The sequence below is a fragment of the Oncorhynchus kisutch genome, linkage group LG10 (genome assembly GCF_002021735.2).
Source record: "Oncorhynchus kisutch isolate 150728-3 linkage group LG10, Okis_V2, whole genome shotgun sequence".
NCBI lineage: Eukaryota > Metazoa > Chordata > Actinopteri > Salmoniformes > Salmonidae > Oncorhynchus > Oncorhynchus kisutch.
The window spans coordinates 60616640-60643149 of NC_034183.2; the positions used below are offsets into that span (position 1 = coordinate 60616640).

A 26510-nucleotide genomic window follows, 5' to 3' on the forward strand; every position below is an offset into this window, starting at 1 on the left:
GGAAACAGGTACACAAGTATCTATATCCACAGTAAAACGAGTCCTATATCAACATAACCTGAAAGGCCGCTCAGCAAGGAAGAAGCCACTGCTCCAAAACTGCCATAAAAAAGCCAGACAACGGATTGCAACTACAAAGATTGTACTTTTTGGAGAAATGTCCTCTGGTCTGATGAAACAAAAATAGAACTGTTTGGCCATAATGACCATCGTTATATTTGGAGGAAAAAGTGGGAGGATTGCAAGCCAAAGAACACCATCCCAACCATGAAGCACGGGGTGGCAGCATCATGTTGTGGGGTTGCTTTGCTGCAGGAGGAACTGGTGCACTTCACAAAATAGACTAGAGCATCCGTAAAGTCTGTGCAGCAGGCTGAGCGTTTGACATCCCTAATATAGAGACAGTCAAATTGCAGCACAAGGCTTGCACGTAGCTAGCATTTCTTTATGAATACAATTCAAATGGTGCCAGAACAGTTTACTGTATGTAAAACATTATATTAGCTCTCTGTTGCAAATCATGTTAATAACTTCATCAGATGTTTCAACTGACAAATCAATCCATGCATTGTGAGAGTAAAAACATAAAAACCTATAGACCTTTAACATGAATAAAACACTAATAGTTATGTGGTTGACAGCTATATTTCTTAAACCATTTGAAACCTTAGGGCATAGGCCTCTGCCTTCACATTGGCAACACATGCTAGCCTATATTGGCACCTTGTTACATTCTCCAATGAGCCATGGTACAGTCTACGGATATCAATAATTGTATTTGTTTTAAAGCTAAATGTGTTCTCATACAGACATTTTCGTTCATTTACATGATTGGCCTACATTTATTTACTTACTCAAATAACGTCTAAATGGCTCCTCTCAGGCTACATGCTGAATTGCTTGAGCGAGCCCTGCCATTTTTAACAATATTTTCAACCAGTGTCTCAAATGGTTACCTTTGTGTCTCTCATTTAATTTATTTGTCATCATTTTCAATAACATGTCTGGACTGACAGGGAGCAGAAACATGCTGTGCGCACCAACGAAGACTTGATCCCACCTAGACCGGCTGCTTGTGACTGTTCCTAAAAGGCCGCGAAAAACATCAGGCCTACAGACCAGTGTGAACTCTTAACCCGTTTGGGATAGGGGGCAGCATTTTCACGTTTGGATGAAAAGCGTGCCCAGAGTAAACTGCCTGCTACTCAGTCCCAGTTCCTAATATATGCATATTATTAGTAGATTTGGCAGAACGACAGATTTGTACATTGTCAGCTCGGGGATTTGAACTTGCAACCTTCCAGTTACTAGTCCAACGCTCTAACCACTAGGCTACCCTGCCGCCCCACAGTGTCTATGGGGTCAAATTGCAATTCCTAAGGCTTCCACTAGATGTCAACAGTCTTTAGAACCTTGTTTGATGCTTCTACTGTGAAGGAGGGGGGAATGAGAGGGGATTGAGTCAGTGGTCTGTCAGAGTGCCACAAGCTGGTCACGCGCGTTCACGTGAGAGTTAGCTTGAGTTCTATTGCATTTCTGAAGACAAAGGAATTCTCTGGTTGGAACATTATTGAAGATTTATGATAAAAACATCCTAAAGATTGATTCTATACTTCGTTTGACATGTTTCTACGAACTGTAATATAACTTTTTTGACTTTTCGTCTGAACTAAGTGATCGCACATTGAGCATTTGGATTACTGGGCTAAACGCGAGAACAAAAAGGAGGTATTTGGACAAAGATTAACTTTATCGAACAAATCAAACATTTATTGTGGAACTGGGATTCCTGGGAGTGCATTCTGATGAAGATCGTCAAAGGTAAGTGAATATTTATAATGCTATTTCTGACTTCTGTTGATTCCAACATGGCAGATATCTGTATGGCTTGATTTGTTGTCTGAGCGCCGTACTCAGATTATTGCATGGTTTGCTTTATCCGTAAAGTTGTTTTGAAATCTGACACAGCGGTTGCATTAAGGAGAAGTATATCTCTAATTCTGTGAATAACACTTGTATCTTATATTGAAGTTTATGATGACTATTTCTGTAAATTGATGTGGCTCTCTGCAAAATCCCCGGATGTTTTGGAAGCAAAACATTACTGAACGTAACGTGTCAATGTAAACTAAGATTTTTGGATATAAATATGCACTTTATCGAACAAAACATACATGTATTGTGTAACATGAAGTCCTATGAGTGTCATCTGATGAAGATCAAAGGTTAGTGATTAATTTTATCTCTATTTCTGCTTTTTGTGACTCCTCTCTTTGGCTGGAAAATGGCTGTGTGTGTTTTTGTGACTAGGCTCTGACCTAACATAATCATATGTTGTGCTTTCGCTGTGAAGCCTTTTTGAAATCGGACACTATGGGTAGATTAACAGGAAGGTTATCTTTAATTTGTTGTATTGCACTTGTTAATGCATGAAAGTTACATATTTAAAAAAAAAATATGAATTTCGAGCGCTGCCTTTTCAGCATAATGTTGTCGAGGGGTTCAGCTAGTGGAACCCCTAGCCATAAGAATTAACTAACCACACCACGATGCCTTGTGTTACAACAAGCAGACAGGCCATGGTATGATATAGGCCAAATGCCCCTATAGTGATTTCACATATTCACAGTAGACTACATTTCAAAATATGATGATCTAGCCTATTGAAAAACATTTCAAACTCATTCAAAATAGTTTAGTTGAGACTTTGGCCAAGACAATTAAACATGCTGCCACTGTTTTCTTCCCTCACTTACAATATTAATGCTTAAAGAGTGAAGACATCATCATAGGAGTCTGCCAAGAGGACGATGGAAATGAAGGAGCTGGAAAGACTGGTTGGCACTCCCGCCAGCGAGCCATTTGTGCCACTTTGTCACCGTCAGTAAAATCCAGTTTCAATTAATAATAACACCTACAAATAAATGCAGCTAAAAATTCAGGCTGGCAGGCTAAAATCTACAAATTTTTACAATACAATTCGTTGCATAAATATGTGTAGGCCTTGCCTAGGCTGTATAGAAAGTGATTCATTTACAGATGGAAAATCTATTGAATGGCAAAACGCATTAGTAAACTATCTTTATCCCTGTAAGTGTTGGGAATAGTGCTTGTAAATACGTCAGTGTGCTTATAGGCCAGTTTAAATGTGTTGATTTGTTCATTCAAGAGAATATTGATTGGGATATGTGCCCTTTCATGGGAGAGCAATTGCCTATTTATTTAGGCCTATTCAAAAACATGACATAAAACATGTTAATCAATAGCATACACACCAAATGTAGCCCACTAACCTACTCAAAAACTTCAGTTCCAAGTTCTATAATATTTTAGCATAGAAGCGAATAGTCTGCACTCACATGGCACGTGTTATAGGCAACTCTACCTGTTGCCCCATACAAGTTAAACATGCAATTTATACAAAAATAAAGTGTTTCAATTAAACAAATAAAACAATGTGTATTATATTTTAAAATGTTCAACGTGACTATATCCATGGAGAAACACATTTTGTCTGTTGAATCTGCCAAGTGCAGAGGAACTCTTTCACTGGCATTTTAAAAAGGTCTACACAAGTCAATATGGAAAATCAGGAAACATTGAAGCAGGATTGGATCAATTAGACTGCTATATAAATTACGGTATAAATTCCTATTTCTTGTCTATTTTCTTCACACATCAGTAGGCCTACTTTGGATAAGTATTCCCGAAGTTTAATCCAGAAAGTTGTTTCAAAGTGTGTTACTTGTACATTTCACTTATTTTGAGGAACGCCAGCACCTGTATGCTACTGGTCACTTTAATAATGGAACACTGGCCACTTTAATAATGTTTACATACTCATTTCATATATATATACTGTATTCTCGTCAATGCCACTCCGACATTGCTCATCCTAATATTTATATATTTCTTAATTCCATTATTTTACTTTTCGACTTGTGTGTATTGTGAATTGTTAGATACTACTGCACCGTTGGAGCTAGGAACACAAGCATTTCGCTAAACTTGCAATACATCTGCTAAACATGTCTATGTGATCAATAACATTTGATTTGATTTTGATACGGAAATTCATAAGTATAAATGCTTAGGAAATGTATAGAACTATGTCTAGACTAAGCGGGCAACTTTCTTTGATATGAACATATTCAGCAAATTCACTGGCAGATAAAAACCTTTAGGTTTAGGGAGATATGGAGGTTAGGAAATCATTTGTTGTAAAATAATTAAAAGAGTCCTTAGGTTTTCGAGTTTGATTGCTTCATACAGCGAGAAATTGAAAATATTATATAAAGGCTAATAATCGAAAAATCAACAAACACCTTTAAAATCCCAGAATGTGCTCCTTTATAGGCTAACTAAAATATATAATTTATACTCATACCACTTTTCAAAATCTAAACCTTTTTTTTCGTTATCTTCTAATACGATTTTTTTAATGAGTTAAGTATAATCTATGGTGCCAAAATATTAACAGAACTTCAATAAAAATGTAAATGGCTTTTACACCCAATTTTCACCCAATTTTGAACGAACCCGAAGAGAAACTTCATTAGTGTGAACATTTGAAGAATTTGTTCAGCGACATGATGTGAAATTTGCTTTTGTATAATCATTATCTGCAGTGAACTTCTTGTAAATGTTCTTAAAACAATATATCCAAGACTAGGGGAAAGGGAGCAAAACACTCACATCTCGTCTAAGCACTCCTTTCCAACTAACTACAACCAAATCTGTCAATTGAACAAGTTTCAAATAGTCCTTTATTAAGCCGTTAAGACGTTTTTTTAAATTGTCTGATTTAGTGCCAACCTACACCAAGACAGCAATGAAACGTTCTTTGAAAAAGAATAGGCAATGAGCGCAGGCAGCACAACGTTGAGTAAACTACAGTAAATTAAACCTTTGCTAATTTACGCGTTTGACAACCATCCATTTTTCTTTTAAACATTTAGTAGGCCTACTTGGACGTCATTTGTGTGCATCGGATACAGAAGGGGTTTTATTCGTTGGCTTTAGGGAAACATGGACAGCGATGTCAGGGTGTGATTTGTTCCACAGAGCGTGCGAGTCCCTGTACACAGAGCAGAGGTGAGCACAAGAAGTTTGCAGCAGCCTATTCTCTAACTTTGAGAACAGACGGGTGGTGTCATTGTCATTACTTGCTGGATACCTATATTGTGAATCATCCACTTGAAACATAAAGTTTGTTTTTCCCTCACAACGTGAGAGTGGTATGGAGAGGTCTCCATTGAACACCTCTGTTACTTTAGAGATAGGTGGCCATTAGCAGAGTTGACGACGGGGAGGGACTCTACATTAATTAAAAGCATTTCCAGAAGGGGCAGGTAGCCTATCAGTGATCCTGCGTTGGCGACATGTGAATAATACAAATTCATACAGGTAATCAAACAATACAATTATACAGTGTATCTGTGGTTCCAAAAGCAATATTGGGCTCATTATCCGACATTTGAAATGGATACTTGACTAAGGTCAAGGCCAGATAAGATATGCGGTTGTCTCATACTTCAGGCAGGCCCATCCTACTGGCACAGATATCAGTTCAACGTCTAATTTTAAATTACATTTGGTTGAGTAAGTGAATTCACTATTAAATCAACAAAAAATATAGGATGAAAAAATACTATTACTTTTTGCAAATCCAATCAGTTTTCCACGTTGATTCAACGTCATCACATTGAATTAATTGTTTTATTGAAATGACGTGGAAACAACGTTGATTCAAACAGATTTTGCCCAGTGGGATAGGTCTATTTAGCAGAGTAAAGGAAATCGACTGCAATCTCTAAAAAACATTGTGGTAAAAAGGCAATCATCAACTTTCCGTTACTGTGTTCTATGTAATAATTTCACAATAGCCTTGCTTAAAAGTAATAGGCTCTCCAAGGAGAATTGCGTCTGACGAAGGAGTGGCGGACCTTAAAATACCGCCCAAAATGCATTCTTTATATGGCATTTCTAAATCATTTAAAAAAATGTACAATTCAACTGAATACATTAAACAACATTGGTCTATAGGTCTATATTTTGATAATAGATGCATTGCAGTATTACACATGTTTTACAACAGAATACAATTTTCAAAAATACAATACAAAGGATGATGCATAAAAATGTATCAAATGTTTTTGCCAAATAGAACAATCTGAAATGTTTCTGACCATACACACAACAACTTAGTCTTCTGTCAGACAACCCATTAACCACGGTAGAAAGATACCTGAGCAGCACAGGCCTCATTCTCATCTCATTAGACCAATTATGCCACGGTCTGTCTGGATAACCTGAGAGCCTGTCTCTTCATTAGAGAGATGTGGGCCTGGTGTGCCTCACTGCTGTCCTCCCCTGACCAGCTGAGTGTCCCTGACCCTGGATGCTGGCAGACCCTGACCCTGGATGCTGGCAGACCCTGACCCTGGATGCTGGCAGACCCTGACCCTGGATGCTGGCAGACCATGACCCTGGATGCTAGCAGACCTTGACCCTGGAAGCTGGCAGACCATGACACTGGATGCTGGCAGACCCTGACACTGGATGCTGGCAGACCCTGACACTGGAAGCTGGCAGACCCTGACCCTGGATGCTGGCAGACCCTGACCCTGCCGGGCCACACAGAGGAGAGGAGGTAGGGCGGGCGGCAGTGGAGGCTTAGTCAGCCAGGCCAGACAGACACATGCAGCTCCTGGGTGAGTGAGAGACACATGGCCGTAGGGGGGTGCCATGCCAGCCCAGGCACGTAGGCATGCCAGTGTACTAACACACCATCACTTCAGGGACATCCAAATTATATGCACAGACTTATGCGCAAATATGTACATGTAACCTAAGTAGTAAGTAAGTATGCCTTGCATTGTGATTAGTGTAGGCTACAGTGAGAGTGCAGTGCCAGCCTCGTAACTCTCCATTGTGATTAGTGTAGGCTACAGTGAGAGTGCAGTGCCAGCCTCGTAACTCGGCACTGTGATTAGTGTAAGCTACAGTGAGAGTGCAGTGCCAGCCTCGTAACTCTCCATTGTGATTAGTGTAGGCTACAGTGAGAGTGCAGTGCCAGCCTCGTAACTCTCCATTGTGATTAGTTTGGCTACAGTGAGAGTGCAGTGCCAGCCTCGTAACTCTGCACTGTGATTAGTGTAAGCTACAGTGAGAGTGCAGTGCCAGCCTCGTAACTCTGCATTGTGATTAGTGTAGGCTACAGTGAGAGTGCAGTGCCAGCCTCGTAACTCTCCATTGTGATTAGTGTAGGCTACAGTGAGAGTGCAGTGCCAGCCTCGTAACTCTGCATTGTGATTAGTGTAGGCTACAGTGAGAGTGCAGTGCCAGCATCGTAACTCTCCATTGTGATTAGTGTAGGCTACAGTGAGAGTGCAGTGCCAGCCTCGTAACTCTCCATTGTGATTAGTGTAGGCTACAGTGAGAGTGCAGTGCCAGCCTCGTAACTCTCCATTGTGATTAGTGTAGGCTACAGTGAGAGTGCAGTGCCAGCCTCGTAACTCTCCATTGTAATCAGCGTATTTCATTTCTGTTAATCATGAAACCAGAAAAATAAGGAGAGAGTGAAAATTTGACTTGAAGGGAAAAAAAGCAAAACCCTCCCCACAATCTTACTCTCTCTGTGGGCAAGCAAGTGATGTGTAAAGGCTTTTGAAGCGCAGCGCTAGCGTTCGTTGTAATTATCTCAGTTTACAAACCAGCGCGTTACTATGTGTGAAAAATCTGCAAGCAATTTGTGGTGGATGCGTGTGTTATGCTCACAGGCCCAGGGTTGGCCGGGGAGCCATCAGAGGGAGACACGAACGGCACATTCCAGTCCCACGGAAGGTTGTCACCTCGCAGCCACACCACGCTGCTGCAGGGGCTAGTACTACCACCACCTCTCCTCAGCCCACTCTACAGAACCACTGACATCTATATCACACTGCACTACCACATAGTTGACTGGAGTACTCATGAGGCGGTGTTAGATATCGAGGTATGGTTCCAATAGACTCCCCAGAAGATTTATCTTGAGCTTTAAAGAACAAATCAAGCCAAGGATCATTAAGCAAACAGCACCGGCCTGAATTAACATTAAAACATTTTGGTGTGACTTGAAGACTTGAAACCTTTCTGAAAACATTGAGATCCAGGTGAACCCACTGATCTAAACCATTTTGTTTTTGTAATCGTGTACAGAGATATCAAATTGATATTCTGCCTTTAGTTATAACACAGGCTGAAACTTGTTTCGTGTTCCAGAGAAACGATGGGATATTATTGACAGGGTGTGCAGGAAAATATTCTAAACAAATTTAGCAGTACATGAGTATGTTTACATAGATAACAATACTGATGATGGCTAATGATGTCATACTAGTGAGTAGGCCCTTTAAAACAGGTGAGAAGGCTACTGTACAGAGGACAAGGCATATCACCACAAGGTCTGACTTCATGGCGGGACTGTAGTAGCACTTGAGGTTTCCACTTGAACCTCACCCTCCCCCCCTCCTCCTCTTCCCCTCCTCTTCCCCCCCTCTTCCCCCTAGCCCCACGCCGCTGTCTAGAAAGAATGTTTAGTTGAATAGGGAAACCACCGCCCTGCTTTCAGTGACGGTGCTGGCGGCTCGCCGTGCTGTGACAGGCTGGCTGACTCTGCACCAGACAACATGTTTATCTCCTCAGAGAGCCGTCGACGGGCCGCAGCTACCCAGCGTCTGTCGACCTCCATTAAGAAACACTGAACCTCTGGAGGACATGATTACACTAAAGGAAGGACTGTATAGCAATCAGTTCTGACGTTGTGAATTGAAATTGAAATGTATTCATCACAGAAAATAACGTCCACAGTTCCATTCACCAATTAAATCTCAATTCATCTCCTTAAACCCTGGTAACAATCCATCAAACGATGGTCTGCGAGGCTAAAATATAAGGCTAATGACAATTTACTTGGAAGCTCACTGAATATGTCCGTCACAAGAAGCAATGTTGTTTTCAGAGATCTAAAGTATTTTTTTACTTGATAGGGCCTCATTTAATTCATAGCACATTGCCTACTGTTATCTCTATGGCCCAATTCATGTAGTTGGGAGAACTTTCATTTGTATGAGCATTGTGACTCATTCCTGAGCTCAGAGATCTGAACAACGTGCCGCAGTCTAAATAGAACCCACTACATGTCCTTTTGATTCAGAATCTCAACACTACATGTCCTTTTGATTCAGAATCTCAACACTACATGAAAAGAGGGATCTCACGTTCATGTGTTAACCTGCTGCTTAACTAAGCTAAAGGGCTTTATTCCACTTTCAAACAGTGCAGGGTAAGAAATCAAAGGGATGTCTAGTAATTAAAAAACACATATGCCCAGAGAGTACAGTATGACGCATCATTACAGTCTCTTTGTCGTAACTACAGGCTTTATGGGTAACAAGCTAGTCATACCCAGGGACAGAAATGACAAAGCCATGCTAGACAATTGTCCCTTTCACTCTCTACTATTATGACATCATCAGTAGTGCAGCCAGTGCGGCTGCAGCATTGTGACTCTGGGGTCCTCTCTGATTGAGCCAGACCCGTGAAATGATGTCTGTGGGGGCGGAGCCCACTTTGGACTGGGCGTATTTTGATTGGAAGGCAGGGAGAGGCCACCAGCAAATGGATCGGTCTCCTTGTCTGTTTTGTGGTCCATTTGTCTTGAGGATATATTTTTGCCTATGCAGTAAATTAGAATTTAGTATTGCATTGGCTAGGTTACTAATGTGCTTTAGGGTTGGGAACAGTTAGCATTTTACAAGCCACTCTAAAATTGCAAGCTGTACTGATTACATATAAATATAGACATATATGAGAAATATGTGAGGAGACAATCATGGCTTGCAGAAAAAACTCACATGCACAAACAGGGAAGCACACTACTCTTGCAGAGTGTTGAATGCTTTGCAATCAAAGAAATAAAGGGGCAATCTAGCACACAATCAAACTAGAGATTTATCCAGCTCTCCTGCCAACAGCCAGGGCCCTCCTCTTTCTGAACAAGGCATGCACTATTGACTAAATTTACCCCCCCCCCCCCTCTGTCTTTCTCCATCTCTCATTTTTTTCTCTCTCTCTTCAGTCTTCCCTCTGCCAGTCGGTGAGGCGTGATGCCAACCCTTTCCACAGCCGGGCACACTGCCCTGTCCTTTATGCAAATGATTTGCCACCATCCCAAACTCACAACCCCCACTGTCTCACCCTCCATGTCTGTGCCCTTCTCTCTCCCCTCTGTCTCTATTTTTCCATCTCTCTACCATTCTCTCTCACATGAGGAAACTGAGAACCAGCTATTAGACTCTTGCTTCCGAGTCCTCCATGAGGCCTGCTGATCTGCAGTCAGTCACACCTGCATGGTTCTTGAGTAAGGCCAAAATACCCTGTACTTTGTTTTACTACTGCTGAGGGCAATTTACACAAATGGGGGTATGTTTAATAGAGGTGCGGCTCATGGACACTCCTGTATGTGTGTCTGCAATTGGTCTGATAAAGGACTGCCTTTGCTAAGACAGAGAAAGAGAGAACGTGTGTGTGAGAGAGGTTAAAAGGGGGGGGGGGAGAGAGAGAGAGAGAGAGCGAGAGAGAGAGAGAGAGAGAGCGAGAGAGAGAGAGAGAGAGGTTAAAAGGGAGGAGAGACAGAGGGAGGGAAGAGTTGAAAATGATTCATGTGATGATATTAAATAGAGCCGCTTCACATAACCCACAGGTACAATTATCTAGCAGTCATAGACGTGATAATGACTCAATTCCCTTTCATCATCCAGGGGAAAGTATGGAAGCTATTTTAATAGACAAGACAGGTACTTGTTTGTTTCTTGTTTCATAGATGTAAAACAAGAAATAAAATAATGTTCTCTTTGAGATTCGAGAAAGTGCATTAATGCGATTTACATTCAAGCATAATGTCTATATATCTGAAATAAAATCATGACTGTGTAATAATGGTACTATCGTCATCATTGTCGTTGTTGCAGTGAACCAAACATGAGATTAGAAACCCAGACATGCTTCATGGTTAGTCCCAGTGACAGACAGGTATACAGAGAGGGTTAATCAACCAGTAGAGAGACTGAAGGAAGAGCCTCCTTTATGTCAGCAAAGTTAAGCTTCCTCTGCTGCCGTCCCCTCTAGGGTGGAAGAACGTTGAGGATGACGACAATGAGGGCCGGGGTCCACATACGCCGGACACAGCCCCACACACGCCGGACACAGCCACACACACGCCGGACACAGCCACACACACGCCGGACACAGCCACACACACGCCGGACACAGCCCCACACACGCCGGACACAGCCACACACACGCAGGACACAGCCCCACACACGCCGGACACAGCCCCACACACGCCGGACACAGCCCCACACACGCCGGACACAGCCCCACACGCCGGACACAGCCACACACACGCCGGACACAGCCACACACACGCCGGACACAGCCCCACACACGCCGGACACAGCCCCACACACGCCGGAAACAGCCACACACACGCCGGACAAAGCCACACACACGCCGGACACAGCCACACACACGCCGGACACAGCCCCACACACGCCGGACACAGCCACACACACGCCGGACACAGCCACACACACGCCGGACACAGCCACACACACGCCGGACACAGCCACACACACGCCGGACACAGCCACACACACGCCGGACACAGCCCCACACACGCCGGACACAGCCACACACACGCCGGACACAGCCCCACACACGCCGGACACAGCCCCACACACGCCGGACACAGCCACACACACGCCGGACACAGCCCCACACACGCCGGACACAGCCACACACACGCCGGACACAGCCACACACACGCCGGACACAGCCCCACACAGCACAGGAAAGCAACTCAGGCTAAACACAAACACTCACAGAGACACACCACTGTCTGATCTCCTTGTGTGGCCTGTTCATAGAGTAGGCCTACATGGACATACTGTATAGGCGGCTAATTGTATCAGAGCATACCCCTTATATTTACATGAACCAACTGACAACTAAGAAAACTTACACTTAAAAGCTAATGTTACCAAACTGAATTTGTGTGGGGCTGAACTAATACACAGATGAATTGTATTCATGCCAAAGTCAACCAAAGAAATCCTCATAAAGTCTTCTGGTCAATGAATGTGAAGATCATGACTCATTTATTCTGTGTTTATAAGCCTGTGCCACATTATAGAAGGAAAAGCCCCAGATAACCAAATGCAGATACTTCTTTAAGCAGACTGAGTTAGCAATAAACATTGAGAAAAAAGGCTATCCAATAGTAAACTTGCCTTGTTTCATACAATGGCAGCTCTGATTTTCTGAGTCTGCATAAACAAATAAATAAAACCAATGAAATAGGAGGTGGGTGATGTTCTGGGGAGTGAGAGACATGAACACTGTTTTCCTATTGGTAAATGCTACTGCCCACGTCCCTTTCCCTTCTTCCTGTAGCGACTTCCTTGTTTTCAATTACTGTAATAACGTTTCAGCAACCTTCCAGTGCTAGTACATGATGGAGGAGATGAAAAACGAAGATGTTTTATGTTTTCCCTAGCCTGCTGTACAGAAAAGTTGCACCTGAAAGACATGTTAGTTCTGTGTGCCTTTACAGTATCTGTCTGCCTGTATCAACAAGAGCATGACAACAGTGATATCCTGATTAGTCTCCAGCTCAAACACATTATGGGCATAGGACAAGAGGTCAGATATGTTCAAATGACCTCAATCAAAACCCCAACTAGTTTTACTAGGCGTAATACAGAAAGTGCTCCTCATTCTCATAAGAGATCACGGAGCAGACTCCAAATAAAACAAAGCTTTTATACTCCAATATCATGATAGTTTGTAATTAAACTATTAAACTCAACCCAATCCTAGACCAATGAAAAACAGACCGTCTGTGTGGTGGAGGGAAATGAATGAGGCCTTTTCTTTCAGAGTGGAGATCAGAACCCCTAACTCTGGGATTTTGTGCTGTTGCCTTTCTCCCCCTGGAGGGAGTAATTAGGTTATGGAAGACAACTGCGGCATTGTTTTAACAGTGGAGGGATTGTACCGGCCAAAGTCCCACCAGCGACATGCTTCTCTCTCTCTCACAACAAAAAAAATGTCAAATGGTTCGGAGGAGGCAAACTTATTTCTGGGGGCTGTTTTTGGTTGGAGTTGGGTTGTTTGTGCAGAGCCACTGTTAGGGAGGGTATCCCATGTATCCACTGACTTGGCAACTGAAACAGTTCCTAACTAGAGTAATATGGTTATGATGCATTCACATTCCTTCCTGTCCCCTAGGAAATACAATACGCTTATATTGTCTGTTTTAATCACACTCCGCTTCCAATGAGAGAATACAACCAGCCATGGCTATAAAGAGTCTTTCTCAAATATACATAGAGCTCAGTTACAGTAAATATGCACCGTGTTGATTGATGGGGGGGAAGAAAAGCGAACAAATCACATTAGAATTAGAATTGCTTGGAGCGCTAACCAAACTACTGTATTGCCCAAACACAGACTCTCTTCTCCTTGATTGTTTTACTTTGAGCAGTTGCTGCTGCAAATGTTGTAGATTTTAAAGATGGATGCACATTGCCCTTGAATGCTCACTTGAAACATCTACTTTAAATCCCTCAGGCTCAAACATGTCCTATGCAATTGTAACGGCTTTAAGGAAGTGCCGTAAGCTCACTCCACGGCTAGCTTGAAATGTCGCGGACGGAGCCATTATATTGGAAACTTTTGAGTGGCTCAACCCTTTGGAGCATTGTCAATGTCGGTCACGTGTGTTGTGAAGCAGAGGATCACTGGTTCGAACCCAGTACGGGGCAGTCGGAGGAAGCTAGGCTGTTAGCAGCACATTGACCCCGGTTACACAGCTAACTCAAGCACATCCTACAAAGCAGATCAACTACAGACATGTCTTTTGGTCAGGAGCACTTCCATCTAGTCTGAAGATGATGAACATACAGTGGGGCAAAAAAGTATTTAGTCAGCCACCAATTGTGCAAGTTCTCCCACTTAAGATGAGAGAGGCCTGTAATTTTCATCATAGGTACACTTCAACTATGACAGACAAAATGAGAAAACAAATCCAGAAAAATCACATTGTAGGATTTCTTATTAATTTATTTGCAAATTATGGTGGAAAATAAGTATATGGTCACCTACAAACAAGCAAGATTTCTGGCTCTCACAGACCTGTAACTTCCTCTTTTAGAGGCTCCTCTGTCCTCCACTCGTTACCTGTATTAATGGCACCTGTTTGAACTTGTTATCAGTATAAAAGACACCTGTCCAAAACCTCAAACAGTCACACTCCAAACTCCACTATGGCCAAGACCAAAGAGCTGTCAAAGGACACCAGAAACAAAATTGTAAACCTGCACCAGGCTGGGAAGACTGAATCTGCAATAGGTAAGCAGCTTGGTTTGAAGAAATCAACTGTGGGAGCAATTATTAGGAAATGGAAGACATACAAGACCACTGATAATCTCCCTCCATCTGGGGCTCCACGCAAGATCTCACCCTGTGGGGTCAAAATGATCACAAGAACGGTGAGCAAAAATCCCAGAACCACACGGGGGGACCGAGTGAATGACCTGCAGAGAGCTGGGACCAAAGTAACAAAGCCTACCATCAGTAACACACTACGCTGCCAGGGACTCAAATCCTGCAGTGCCAGACGTGTCCCCCTGCTTTAGCCAGTACATGTCCAGGCCCGTCTGAAGTTTGCTAGAGAGCATTTGGATGATCCAGAAGAAGATTGGGAGAATGTCATATGGTCAGATGAAACCAAAATATAACTTTTTGGTAAAAACTCAACTCGTTGTGCTTGGAGGACAAAGATTGCTGAGTTGCATCCAAAGATCACCATACCTACTATGAAGCATGGGGGTGGAAACATCATGCTTTGTGGCTGTTTTTCTGCAAAGGGACCAGGACGACTGATCCGTGTAAAGGAAAGAATGAATGGGGCCATATATCGTGAGATTTTGAGTGAAAACCTCCTTCCATCAGCAAGGGCATTGAAGATGAAACGTGGCTGGGTCTTTCAGCATGACAATGATCCCAAACACATCGCCCGGGCAACGAAGGAGTGGCTTCGTAAGAAGCATTTCAAGGTCCTGGAGTGGCCTAGCCAGTCTCCAGATCTCAACCCCATACAAAATCTTTGGAGGGAGTTGAAAGTCTGTGTTGCCCAGCAACAGCCCCAAAACATCACCGCTCTAGAGGAGATCTGCATGGAGGAATGGGCTGAAATACCACCAACAGTGTGTGAAAACCTTGTGAAGACTTACAGAAAAACTTTGACCTCTGTCATTGCCAACAAAGAGTATATAACAAAGTATTGAGATAAACTTTTGTTATTGACCAAATACTTATTTTCCACCATAATTTGCAAATAAATTCATAAAAAATCCTACAATGTGATTTTCTGGATTTGTTTTTTTCATTTTGTCTGTCACAGTTGAAGTGTACCTATGATGAAAATTACAGGCCTTTCTCATCTTTTTAAGAGGGAGAACTTGCACAATTGGTGGCTGGCTAAATACTTTTTTGCCCCACTGTAAATCTATTTTTTTTTACCCCTTTTTCTCCCCAATTTCATGATATCCAATTGTTTTAGTAGCTACTATCTTGTCTCATCGCTACAACTCCCGTACGGGCTTGGGAGAGACGAAGGTTGAAAGTCATGCGTCCTCCGATACACAAACCAACCAAGCCGCACTGCTTCTTACACTCCGCACCAATGTGTCGGAGGAAACACTGTGCACCTGGCAACCTTGGTTAGCGCACACTGCGCCCGGCCCGCCACAGGAGTCGCTGGTGCGCGATGAGACAAGGATTTCCCTACCGGCCAAACCCTCCCTAACCCGGACGACGCTAGGCCAATTGTGCAGCCGGTTACGACAGAGCCTGGGCGCGAACCCAGAGTCTCTGGTGGCGCAGCTGGCGCTGCAGTACAGCGCCCTTAACCACTGCGCCACCGGGGGGGCCCCTGAACATAAATCTTTAACTTAAAACCCCACTATAATGTACACCTCTGCAACCGCCTAAGCCATTCCTACTCACATTTATCATACATTTTAGTAGCATGACCGGGACATACAGGGAATTGCGGTTCCCACAAGAGTCCTAACTCCAAGTCGGGAACTATCCTTATTTGGGTAATGGAAAAGACATGACATGACAAATGAAAACAAACGTGTAGGGATTTGATGTAGATTTTCAACACTATTGGATGGTCCATCATATCTAGACTTGACAGTCCCCATAATATGCTGCAGATGGCAAAAAGTAACTTAACTGATGACGATAATGATATGTGTTTGGGTTTTACAAGGTTATTCTCAAGACATCCTGTGCCAAAAAGACTGACATAAACTTGACACCTTAAACAGGAGTCTCTCAGTAGTTTTTTCCTCATTCCCTTTTCAACAAAGCACTAAACACTGAGACATGACAAAAGCACATTGTTTCTCCATTCAGATCGTGAGTGGTCACATGAGAAAGTGCTTTAAAAGAAATGATACCTCAAACAAGCAGACGTCTTATTAAGTATGGGAAAGGGCTGATCAAGGAGCAAAGCAACGCTGGTGTTCTAAACTCCTGCATATGTTTGAAGGAGAAGCTTTTTCCCACTTTGTTAAAACATTGTTCGAGTTGGGACACAGTTCCTTGAGCTACAACAGTGATGTCATGACGTTGAACCTGGTGAGTGGTGACATATGTCGGCTTGACCTTGTTTTTCTTCATGCATTGTTGTTACATACAATCTGTATTTTTTACAAAAATAAACTTTATGTGATGTGATTGTCTGGCTGTAGCCCACTTAACGTAAACCTTAAAGTATTGCATTTTTTTATTGTATTTTGTCACTGAAGGGGGTAACATTTTCCACTCACATTGAAAAGTTTCCATGTCAAAAGCAACACTCTGGCTTGAAGTCATTTTCAAAGCCCCAACAGCGAAGTTCAGTTCAGAGTACTGTGGATACCTTTTCCACATTGAGTAGCAGCAGTTATTTGTGTTTGACTACTACCAAGGGCCCTGCCCTGCTCTCCACACTACTCTCAGTATGTCCTACAGCCACAGCCAGCAGAACCTCACAAGAATCTCAGGACACACACACACACACACACACACACACGCTTTCTGTGTTTGCTCATAGCTGCTAGTCCTCCTCAGAGTTCATGTAAGGTAAAGATATGTTATATTATGCGTATAGATTTTCCACCACTGGCCAGGGCCCAACTTCCTGCTCTGAGGAGAGAGCTGCAGTGCTTTGTTCTCAGGGTGACAGCAATTCCTCGCTGGACCAGGTGGCCAAACAGCACAGGCAGAGTGACAGAGAGAGCTAGAAAGAAAGAAAGAAAGATTCTCCTGAGACCTACAGATGTGCAGCCATGCCAGCCTAAGATACTGATATTGTTGTTTATGAACCCCCGTCTATCTAACTTTTTTTCCTTTTAACTTGTGTTTTTTTGAAATAAGGTTACAAGCCCTTTTGTTACAGCTTTACTTGAGGGGTTGTTAGCATCCAAGCGTCAATGCTCCTCCACCCGTCCCGAAGACAGGAAAACTCCTTCCCTCCAAGTTTAACCCATTAAATGCTCCATTTAACCCGATGAAGATCATTCTCCTGATTCAAATATGTAAGCAAAACACAATTTTTACATCGAAGTAAACAATATATCTTTAAGTGATCCTTTTAAGATCGGTAATCTTATCGAGGATTGGAGTAATCAGGTTCCAACTCACGGCTGCAATCATCACACCCTAGGCTAGAAAAACAAAACTGATTCTATTTCAACACACGAACTCAATGAGGTTTTACAAACAGCAAAGAAGATTAAAGTAGTGTCATTAATTGAGCCAAAACTCACAAATCAACTTTCACCTTGATTCACCTGCTCATCGGAAAGAGTTGCAAAAATGGCAACATTACATGAGAACAATGTGTGTCATTGGGTGATGTCTTCACTTTACAACTACCCTAACCTAAACTACCCCCCCCCCAACCCCTACCACTCCCCCCATTGGTTGTTGTGAGATGAGGTATTTTGCAGTTGTCCGCTAATGTACATAATTGTCTCTTCAGCCACAGCCAGGTGCAGGGAGAAGTGCTAATGCAGTATGTTTCCACAGTCAGATTTGGGGAGGTTAGGGAGTGAAGTGCCATATGGGCTAGGAGTCAGTCGAGGAGCTGGCACACATGGTACGCTGGCAACACAACAGCCCCCCTCCTCCCCCACCAACACCACCTCCCCAATCATCACTCTGGTCTAGTGGCGCTGGCCGAGATTTTGACGGTCGGCACCAGACTGACAAGGGAGAGTCGAGAATGCACACACCTGCGCCTCGTGCTTAAGTGTGTGCAGGTGTGGGAAGTGTTTGAGCGTGTGTGTTTGCCGGTGTATGTGTCCATTAATGCATAATACATAAAGCCTGAGAGGTTTTGAATGTGCATGTATGTGTGTCTGTTTTCACTCACATACTGTGTGTGTTTTGGATGGGTGTGTTAAAATAGGTGTGGAGATATTACCGATTTATAGGTAAGTTTGCGACATATTTGTGTGAGCTTGTGCATGCTTGGTTATGAGAGTGTTTCTGTCTGGTAGGGAGAGAGAGAGAGAGAGAGAGAGAGGGGGAGGCAGAGGGGTAGATAGATCTCAGATTTCATACAGATGAATCCAGCAGCAATGTAATGAGGGGTCTATATATTTAGATCAGTGGGAGTTGAGGTCAGAGACCAGACTGCTGTCCCCACCTCCATAACAAACAACAGGCCCCTACTGTAGTGACCTTCAGTGGGGTGTCAATGAGCAGCAGCAGCTCTCTGCTGCTGACCTGCCAAAACAATGGGTCTTCATGCTTTTTCTCATATTACCAATCACAGACTTTATGTGAAGTTTATGCTCCGTGTGAGAGAAACAAATCCAAAACATGTTGAGGTATTTGATATTAAAAGCACATCCACCTGCTTTTATAAATCAAACACAACACCACTACTGATAGACTTGGGACACAGGAGTCTACATTTCTGTCTAGAACAGACTCCCTCCGTGTTGTTAAGCTCCATACAATCCCCTCAATTCTGAATTGTGTGGCACTTTGCAATTCAAACTGCCATTACACCCCACTACAAACCTAGTAGTGTGACAGAGTGCTAGTGGGTGAGGTCTGCATATCTCACCGATGCCCTCTGAGATAGGGCCCATCAGGCAAAAACACTAGGACTTATCATCTCCCCCACACTAACACTCCACAGGGGATGGGTAGAGAACAGAGAGAATGTTGCATGGTGAGAAATAAATGGCAAAGGAAATAAGACCAACATACTGTAGACCTTTTCAACTGTCAAAATAACGTGTTCTAGCCACCACACCATGGCATACCTATCTCTGCAAACCCAAGCTGCCACACCCTCTCTTACACAAATACCACCAACCTCACCATATCCTCTCACTCCCAGACAAACTAGTTGTCAGACAGTCAGTGGTCTAAATATTAGATAATAGGTGATAATAGGTGCTCCACTCTTTAATCATGGAAAGCACATACTGTACCAACGTGTCAGTCCATCCCATGCAGCTGCCTTATTGCCCACAGCTCCGACAGAGCTGGGATCCTTCCCTCTGTTGATTTGCATGGGAAAGCCACATTTTCACTTGAGCCCCTTCTCTCTCCCATATTGTACAGAAGTATTTGTGTGTGCCTATGTATATTCTAGCTCAATTATGTGATTTGCGCTTGTGTGTGTGTGTGTGTTCTGTAGCCATGGCAACAGCACAACATATCAGCGACCACAGAACCGCACTGGGGCTGAAGGCATTGCCAGGGTTCTGCCAAAGCATAATCCATTCCAGGGTTGACATGAGCGAAGGGAAAGGCAGGAGGGTGGAGACGGCAGTGCGGCGCATGCATGCGCGCACACACACACACACCACTCTCTCTGCACACACACTGGATATCCTCCTATTCTTCTTGGCTGGAGACTCCCATGGCAATAGCAATAGGAATCCATTCTCCACGGATGCTAGGACAGCTGTGCAGATACTGAATGAGACTCAGTTGGTTTGGGCTTTTCTGCATGCAGCTTGAGATAAAAACTACATGGTACTTAATTCAAATCTATATTCCCTCTTGCCAAAATACATCCAATTCATCCAGTCTTTGTCTTCCCCATCACACAGTGTACTGAATTCTACATAAAATAGACAGACATGTTTTGGAGATACAACAGTGGACAACATGGACTTACAAAGTCTGATGGAAAATGTTCAAAAACATTTATCAACAAAACCTTGATATGTCCTTTAAATATTCTTGATATGTTCATTAAATGTTAACAAGTCGGGGCATCTATCGGTCCAGGACACAGTACCTCCTCCCTGAGGAATAGATAACAGCACCAGCCAGCCCATATCTGTGATTACAGAGACCAGGGCTTTGCCACCTCATTGTTCATGGCTGTTTGAATTTGCCAGCTCCACCACCTACCAACCAACCACCAAAGGAGACTTGAAGCCGCCGGTGGTGGTGGTGGTGGTGGTGGTGGTGGTGGTGGCCTGGTAGGAATGAATAAGTAAAGGGAACACAATGTCCCTGTGAACTTTTGGCATTCTGGCCTGCCGGTGTCCCCATTACATGATGGGGAAAGGAGCCACCCGCTGCCACGAGACACCTACAGGGCCAATAGGGGACTCCGGTTTCACCGTAACTCCAACCTTCAACTAGGGATAGAGGAGGAGAACATAATAAAGTTCACATGTCCATTAAATTCATTACTGACTTGGGCTGTCTGGAACACATAGGTTATTTTTCTACACCAATCAGAAAAGCACTATCAGACTACATACATTCATTGCATCCTTCTGATTGGCTTTACTGCAGGGCAGGGGGCTTGCTCTCCGCACAACTGAACTCAAGCACAGTAATATTATAATTCAATATGTCCGCCATAGAAATTCTATAAAAAGGCATGAAGGTCTAATGTTCTTCCCACTGCAATTCTGTGTTTTGGAGCACTACACTTTGGGTTTTGTTTTTGCCCCATATATTAACCACAGTCAGTGCTGTCCGAATGCCTCTTAAAAATCAGTATAAAACATAATTGCCATTCAGCCTAAAAACGGTGGATCCTGTAACATAGGCTAATCCAGTGATAACCACACAGCTGCCTAATCGCATTCAGACATAGGACGGAAGGTTCTGGTGTGTGTGTGTGTGTGTCTTTAATTCAAAAAATCCAACATTTCTGTTTATTCAGACTGTGGTTCCATCAGATTTTAATCCCCTGAACAGCTGTTCCAATTCATTTTCCAGGCCTGGGGAGAGAGAGGGGAGAGGACAGGAGGAGGGGGGAGAGGAGGAGGTAGAGGAGAGGTTAGAGTAGGGGAGGGGTAAGGAGAGGTTGGAAGGAGAGGGGTGAGGAGAGGTGGAGGGAGTGGAGGAGGGGAGAGGAGGGGTATGAGTGAGGAGAGGTTGTAAGGAGAGGGGTGGGGAGAGGAGGAGGAGGGAGTGGAGGAGGGGAGAGGAGAAGAGGAGGGGTATGGGTGAGGAGAGATTGGAAGGCCGCCTCACAAAATGTCTACAAGGAGGTTTCAGTGGAATATGTTTTTATTCAAAACACAATGCCTGTTAACAACTGATAATGACATAGACAAATATAATCTATTTTCATGCAGCAACACACAGTAATACATACTCACTTAGGCCTAACATAATTTAGGATCATTTAGGCACGTGATTAAGCCACAAATGTATCCATGGAGGTAATTAAGACAAAGATGAATTATTTAATGATCTGCAATACAAAGATGACATGCAACAAGAAATATGTTCCTTAGGACTAAATTGTTTCTAAAATCTACAAATATATGTTTAGTCTTTCTGTCTCAAATATGCATGTAAATAATGGGTTAATGGTAAAACATTTTGGGTTTGCCACTCAAGGGTTAATTGCATGAAAATGGGAAAAGCAAGATACATTTCCAAGGCAACAAGTTAGCAAATTTTAGATGACATCATGAAATTATGTGACTTACTTTTGCTAAACATTAGGCCTATCTGCTTGAATAGACGGCTAGTAGGCTACTTTCGGGCCAATCGGTGAGGCTGGGCTACAAACTGCAGAAATTAGGCCCATAACAAAACTGTATTAAATAGCCATCTTGCTCTTTCTCCGCAGTTAACTTTTGGTTTATGTATGTTAAGCTTTTTAAATAACTTAGTAGGACTTCAGGCCGACAGCAAAAGTGATTGACTAGCAGTGAGTTGTCTAGAAAAAACGGGCCTTCACTGCTTTTCAAGAAAGTACGAACGTGTGGGAAATACATTTAGCAAATGATGCTTACTTTCAATAAGATTACGGTTTTAAAATTTTTGAGTTAAAAAAATAAGAAAGAAAGTAATATGGGCTTCAACAAACTATGATAACAATGCCTAATAAAATGTATATAACACACGTTAAAAAATAATAGGGAAACACTTACCACTAATGGATTGTTTAGAAGGTGAGTAGTGCAATACTTTAGTGTCGCGAGGGTGTTAAGAGGTGTGAAAAGCATTCCCGCGCAGGGGTCACCGTCCCGCGAGCAGAAGAGCAAAGAGAAGAGGATGTTAAACTGTAGTACGAGTAAGAATAGTATAGGGTGATCACATTTTATTTATTGTATAAACTTTTGAGCATAAACAAAGTCATTAGCATAAAGTGGCTTAGGAAAATGCGAAAAGAAAATGGTTATGACCTGGTGCGCTTTATGGGAACAAGCCAAGCATGCCATGCTTCCGTGTTATAGCCTAACAATAGTCTATGCCTAATAATGACTATAACAACAATAACAATGTCATTTTTATTTTTCAATATCACGGATACTCCACTGTGTAGAGAAGAAAAGTGTTGAATTCTGCTTTACTGATCTAATCTGGCTTGATTATACGTCCCTATGACATAAATGAAAAAGGCCTACACTCTTACAAAAAAAGGGTTATTCGGGTGTCCCCATAGGATAATCTTTTTTTGTTCCAGGTGAAACTATTTTGGGTTCCATGTAGAATCCTCTGTGGATAGGGTTCTAAATGCAACTCAAAAGGTACCTGGAACCAGAAGGGTTCCTCAAAGGGTTCTCGACAGCCGAATAACCCTTTTAAGTTCTAGATAGCACCTTTTCTTCTAAGAGTGTAGTGCTTGCAAGACTGGAAAAGGCAACGCTATTCTGATAATGGTGTCTAATAGCTCAGGCAATAGCCTATATCAGCCAGCCACACAACACAGTGAATTTGGTATCGTCTATTTCCATACATGCTGTGGATACTTTTGGTATGGGCTTACATTGTAATGTTTATAACAGCATAAAACATGTATAAAGTAACACACGACTAAAGTATATCCGAACCTATAAATGCTTTCCATAATTTGCCTCCATTCCACCCCATCCATCTCGCCAGTCTCCAGAAAGCCTTTTTACCACTGTTAACCATTTATTCGATTGTTTATATTGTGTTGCCATATCCGAGTTCCAAACTCGTTTTTTAAAATGATTAACCTTAATTAAATAAACAAAAATGTGAGTCTACATCTGCAGACAAGAGGCACATCAGAAGTGACGGGAATGCAGGAGTCTTGGGCTGGGCAGAGAGGCGCAAGCTCCACGCACGCTGGACGAGTGCAATGCACAAAGCTGTTCTCTTGTTGAATATCTCCCTAAAATGCATGAAAATACCAAACTCTATGTAGTCAATGTATAGCTTTAAATAATATATTTATATAGTTTATCCAGTCCAAATGATTTAGCCTATGGGCTTTATTCTGCATATGTGCAGCACGTGCGGGATGTGCAGTCAGTTCTGCTGTTTTCTTTTCATACTGCCGTATATAGCCGCTTTAGTAAAATAATTACAACATTTATCAATTCCAGAAACACTGTAAATAAATATGCATTAACAAATTAAGCTATATGTGTAAACTGCTTAACTGTTGGAGAGAAAAGTTCGAGTCTATATAGAGATTCCTCTCTGTGCATCTGATAAAGTCCCATTCCATCATTTCTAAATATCTGGGCCTAATTTCTTTCTCAGTTGCATTTAATTTAGACCCGTGTGGCCTAAAACGTACAAGACCCTCTCTTCCAATATATATCCACTTCTAAAAAAAGTATTCAAAATCAGCTTTGTATTTTTCTGTCAATCTGGGAGTAGAATAGAGAACAACATATGATCATTCTACAGTTTTAAATGGAAACAGACTACTGGCGGTGCCCGCAACTGAGAAAAACACCCTCTCTGCCTCTGTAACAGGAGTCAGAGGCATGGAAGTCAAATTGTTTTAATACAACACTGTAAAATCAGGAATAAACTAGGCATCACACAGGCCTTGGCAGTCTACTGTCCAGTGAAACCAAGGGATAAACAAGTTTGCTTTATAGGAATAGATTTCCAACAGTTATGCCACTGGTTAGGAGAGTCATACAATTGCAGATAATATCAACAACCATTCTATTTTGGACGCAGAAAAAGCAATGGCTTTTTAAAGAATCCATAAAAGAACAAAAAATCGACACAGAAATGCATAGAAAGAAGAGAAGCAGACCACTACAATGTTTTTGCAGAACCAGGAATATATTGATGCAGAGAGTTAAATGATGGGTGCCTCGCGATTCAGTTTAGGCCAAGGAACTTTGTAGGTTTATATTATGAGGGTTTGTATTGCTAAAATATACAATATTTTCAGTCAGTGGGCTCAAAAAGCCCTGTTGTATGTCACATGTATCTGTGGACATATACTGTTGACAGTACAACTTCAAGCAGAGCTTTCTCTGGTGTTTCCCTCCAAGTTACTTTGCCAAGCTAAGGAAAATTCCAGTTCCAAGAGTAATGATATTGCACATAAGTCATAAATGAATAGTTACTGAACCTCATATATTTAGGGTTCTCGGTGAGTCCAAAAAAGTTAAGCAATGATGTGTGATATTTGGCCATTTTAGAATCGAGCCTGACCTTAAATCACTGTTCATATAGGACGATTAATAATACACACGATGCTTTCAAAGTAAACACATCCATAAACTAAATAACTAACTGTTTAAGTTCTTATGACTGTGCAATGCACCTTTTTGTTACAATCCATTGACCACATCTCTGCAAAAGTTACAACAGGCACTATAATACATGTTAACACTCTCTTTCCTCCAGGACAAATAGACTATCATTTCATAAAATAGAAAAAGAGAAGCTTTATATACATTTTCCCCAAAAACATGTCTTGAATTCTTGATTTAAAAAAAGATCATGTAGATTCTGAAACTGTTATCTGATCAACTCTCCAGTTAACACAATATATCAAAACAGATTTGACCATTAATGAGCATATTGAACAATAATTTATTTAGTTATATTATATAGCAAGAGATTCTATATTGCTTAACAAAAGTAAATTTTATTTTAGGACCTTATCAATTACCAATTAGTGCCAATAAGCTGTTCAACTCATAAGCTATCTGCCCAACTGTCCTCAGAAATGTGGAATATTGCATGTGGAAGTACAAGAGTAATTCCCTATTGAATGTGTGTGAACTTTACAATGCATGGTGTATGTATACCAAATATACCAGGTTGTGGGGTCTAGACATCCACTGTATAGTTGAAAGTAGGTTATACATTTAGGGGAAAGCAGCACAGAGTAAAACATCAGAGGTAGGTTTCTTATTCAAAGTTATGGAATATTTATTGGCTGTCAATTTTGGGATGGTTGTTTTACTATGAACATAAATTGTCAAGAGTTTATAATAGCAGATTAAATACAGTATTTGTGCTAAGTACAGTGGACCAGTCACTAAAATAACATAACATCAACTGGGCATGACCAGAACCTTGAAAATAATCCTTATGGGCGCATATATGCAGTGAGATACTCGTGCGTAAAATAGTCTATACATTATATTCCCGAACATTTACTTTCACTAAATACGTACGTTATATCAATCAGAATCGAGCAGTAGGCTACTGTAGAACTGGCGGCAGCACACACCGACCTAAAGCCCTCGACTGTCACAGATTCAACCGTTAGCGGATAAAGCTTTTTGACGGCCACGCTTCCACGTGTAGCCTCTCTCACTGCCAAGCGTTTGCGAGATCAACATTTTGGAAAATGTGAATGTAAGACCATGACATGTAACACTAAACTTCAGCCCAGTTTCTACACTCACTCCTTTCTCCTCCTCCACTTCTCCCCTCCTCCACTCCTTTTATATTAAATAGATTCGGGAGGAGCGCCATTTTCTCTACAAAACCATGTGTAATGAAAGCCATGCGAAGAAATGCCATCTAAGAAGAAAGTGTCAGCGATACAAGGTAAATACTATCAGAAAGGAACAAAGAGTAACAAATAAACTCAAATTCAACTATTACATAGTTGCAAATGGTGGGAGCACTAATCTAACCCGCAACACCGACTGTATACTAAGCAA

At 42.2% G+C, this 26510-nt stretch overlaps 1 protein-coding gene across 10 annotated transcripts in view; it reads right to left on the minus strand.

Moving 5' to 3' along the window:
- The window catches only part of LOC109898621 (nuclear factor 1 X-type), a 158115-nt gene that overhangs the window by 120593 nt on the left and 11012 nt on the right, over window positions 1-26510 (minus strand). For 3 of the 10 annotated variants that reach the window (XM_031834446.1, XM_031834459.1, XM_031834448.1), the window contains one exon: window positions 22539-22574. The exons of the other annotated variants lie outside the window; for them this stretch is intronic. In XM_031834446.1, the coding sequence (XP_031690306.1) occupies window positions 22539-22574 (36 nt within the window). The remainder of the gene's footprint in view (window positions 1-22538; window positions 22575-26510) is intronic. 10 annotated transcript variants of the gene reach the window in all.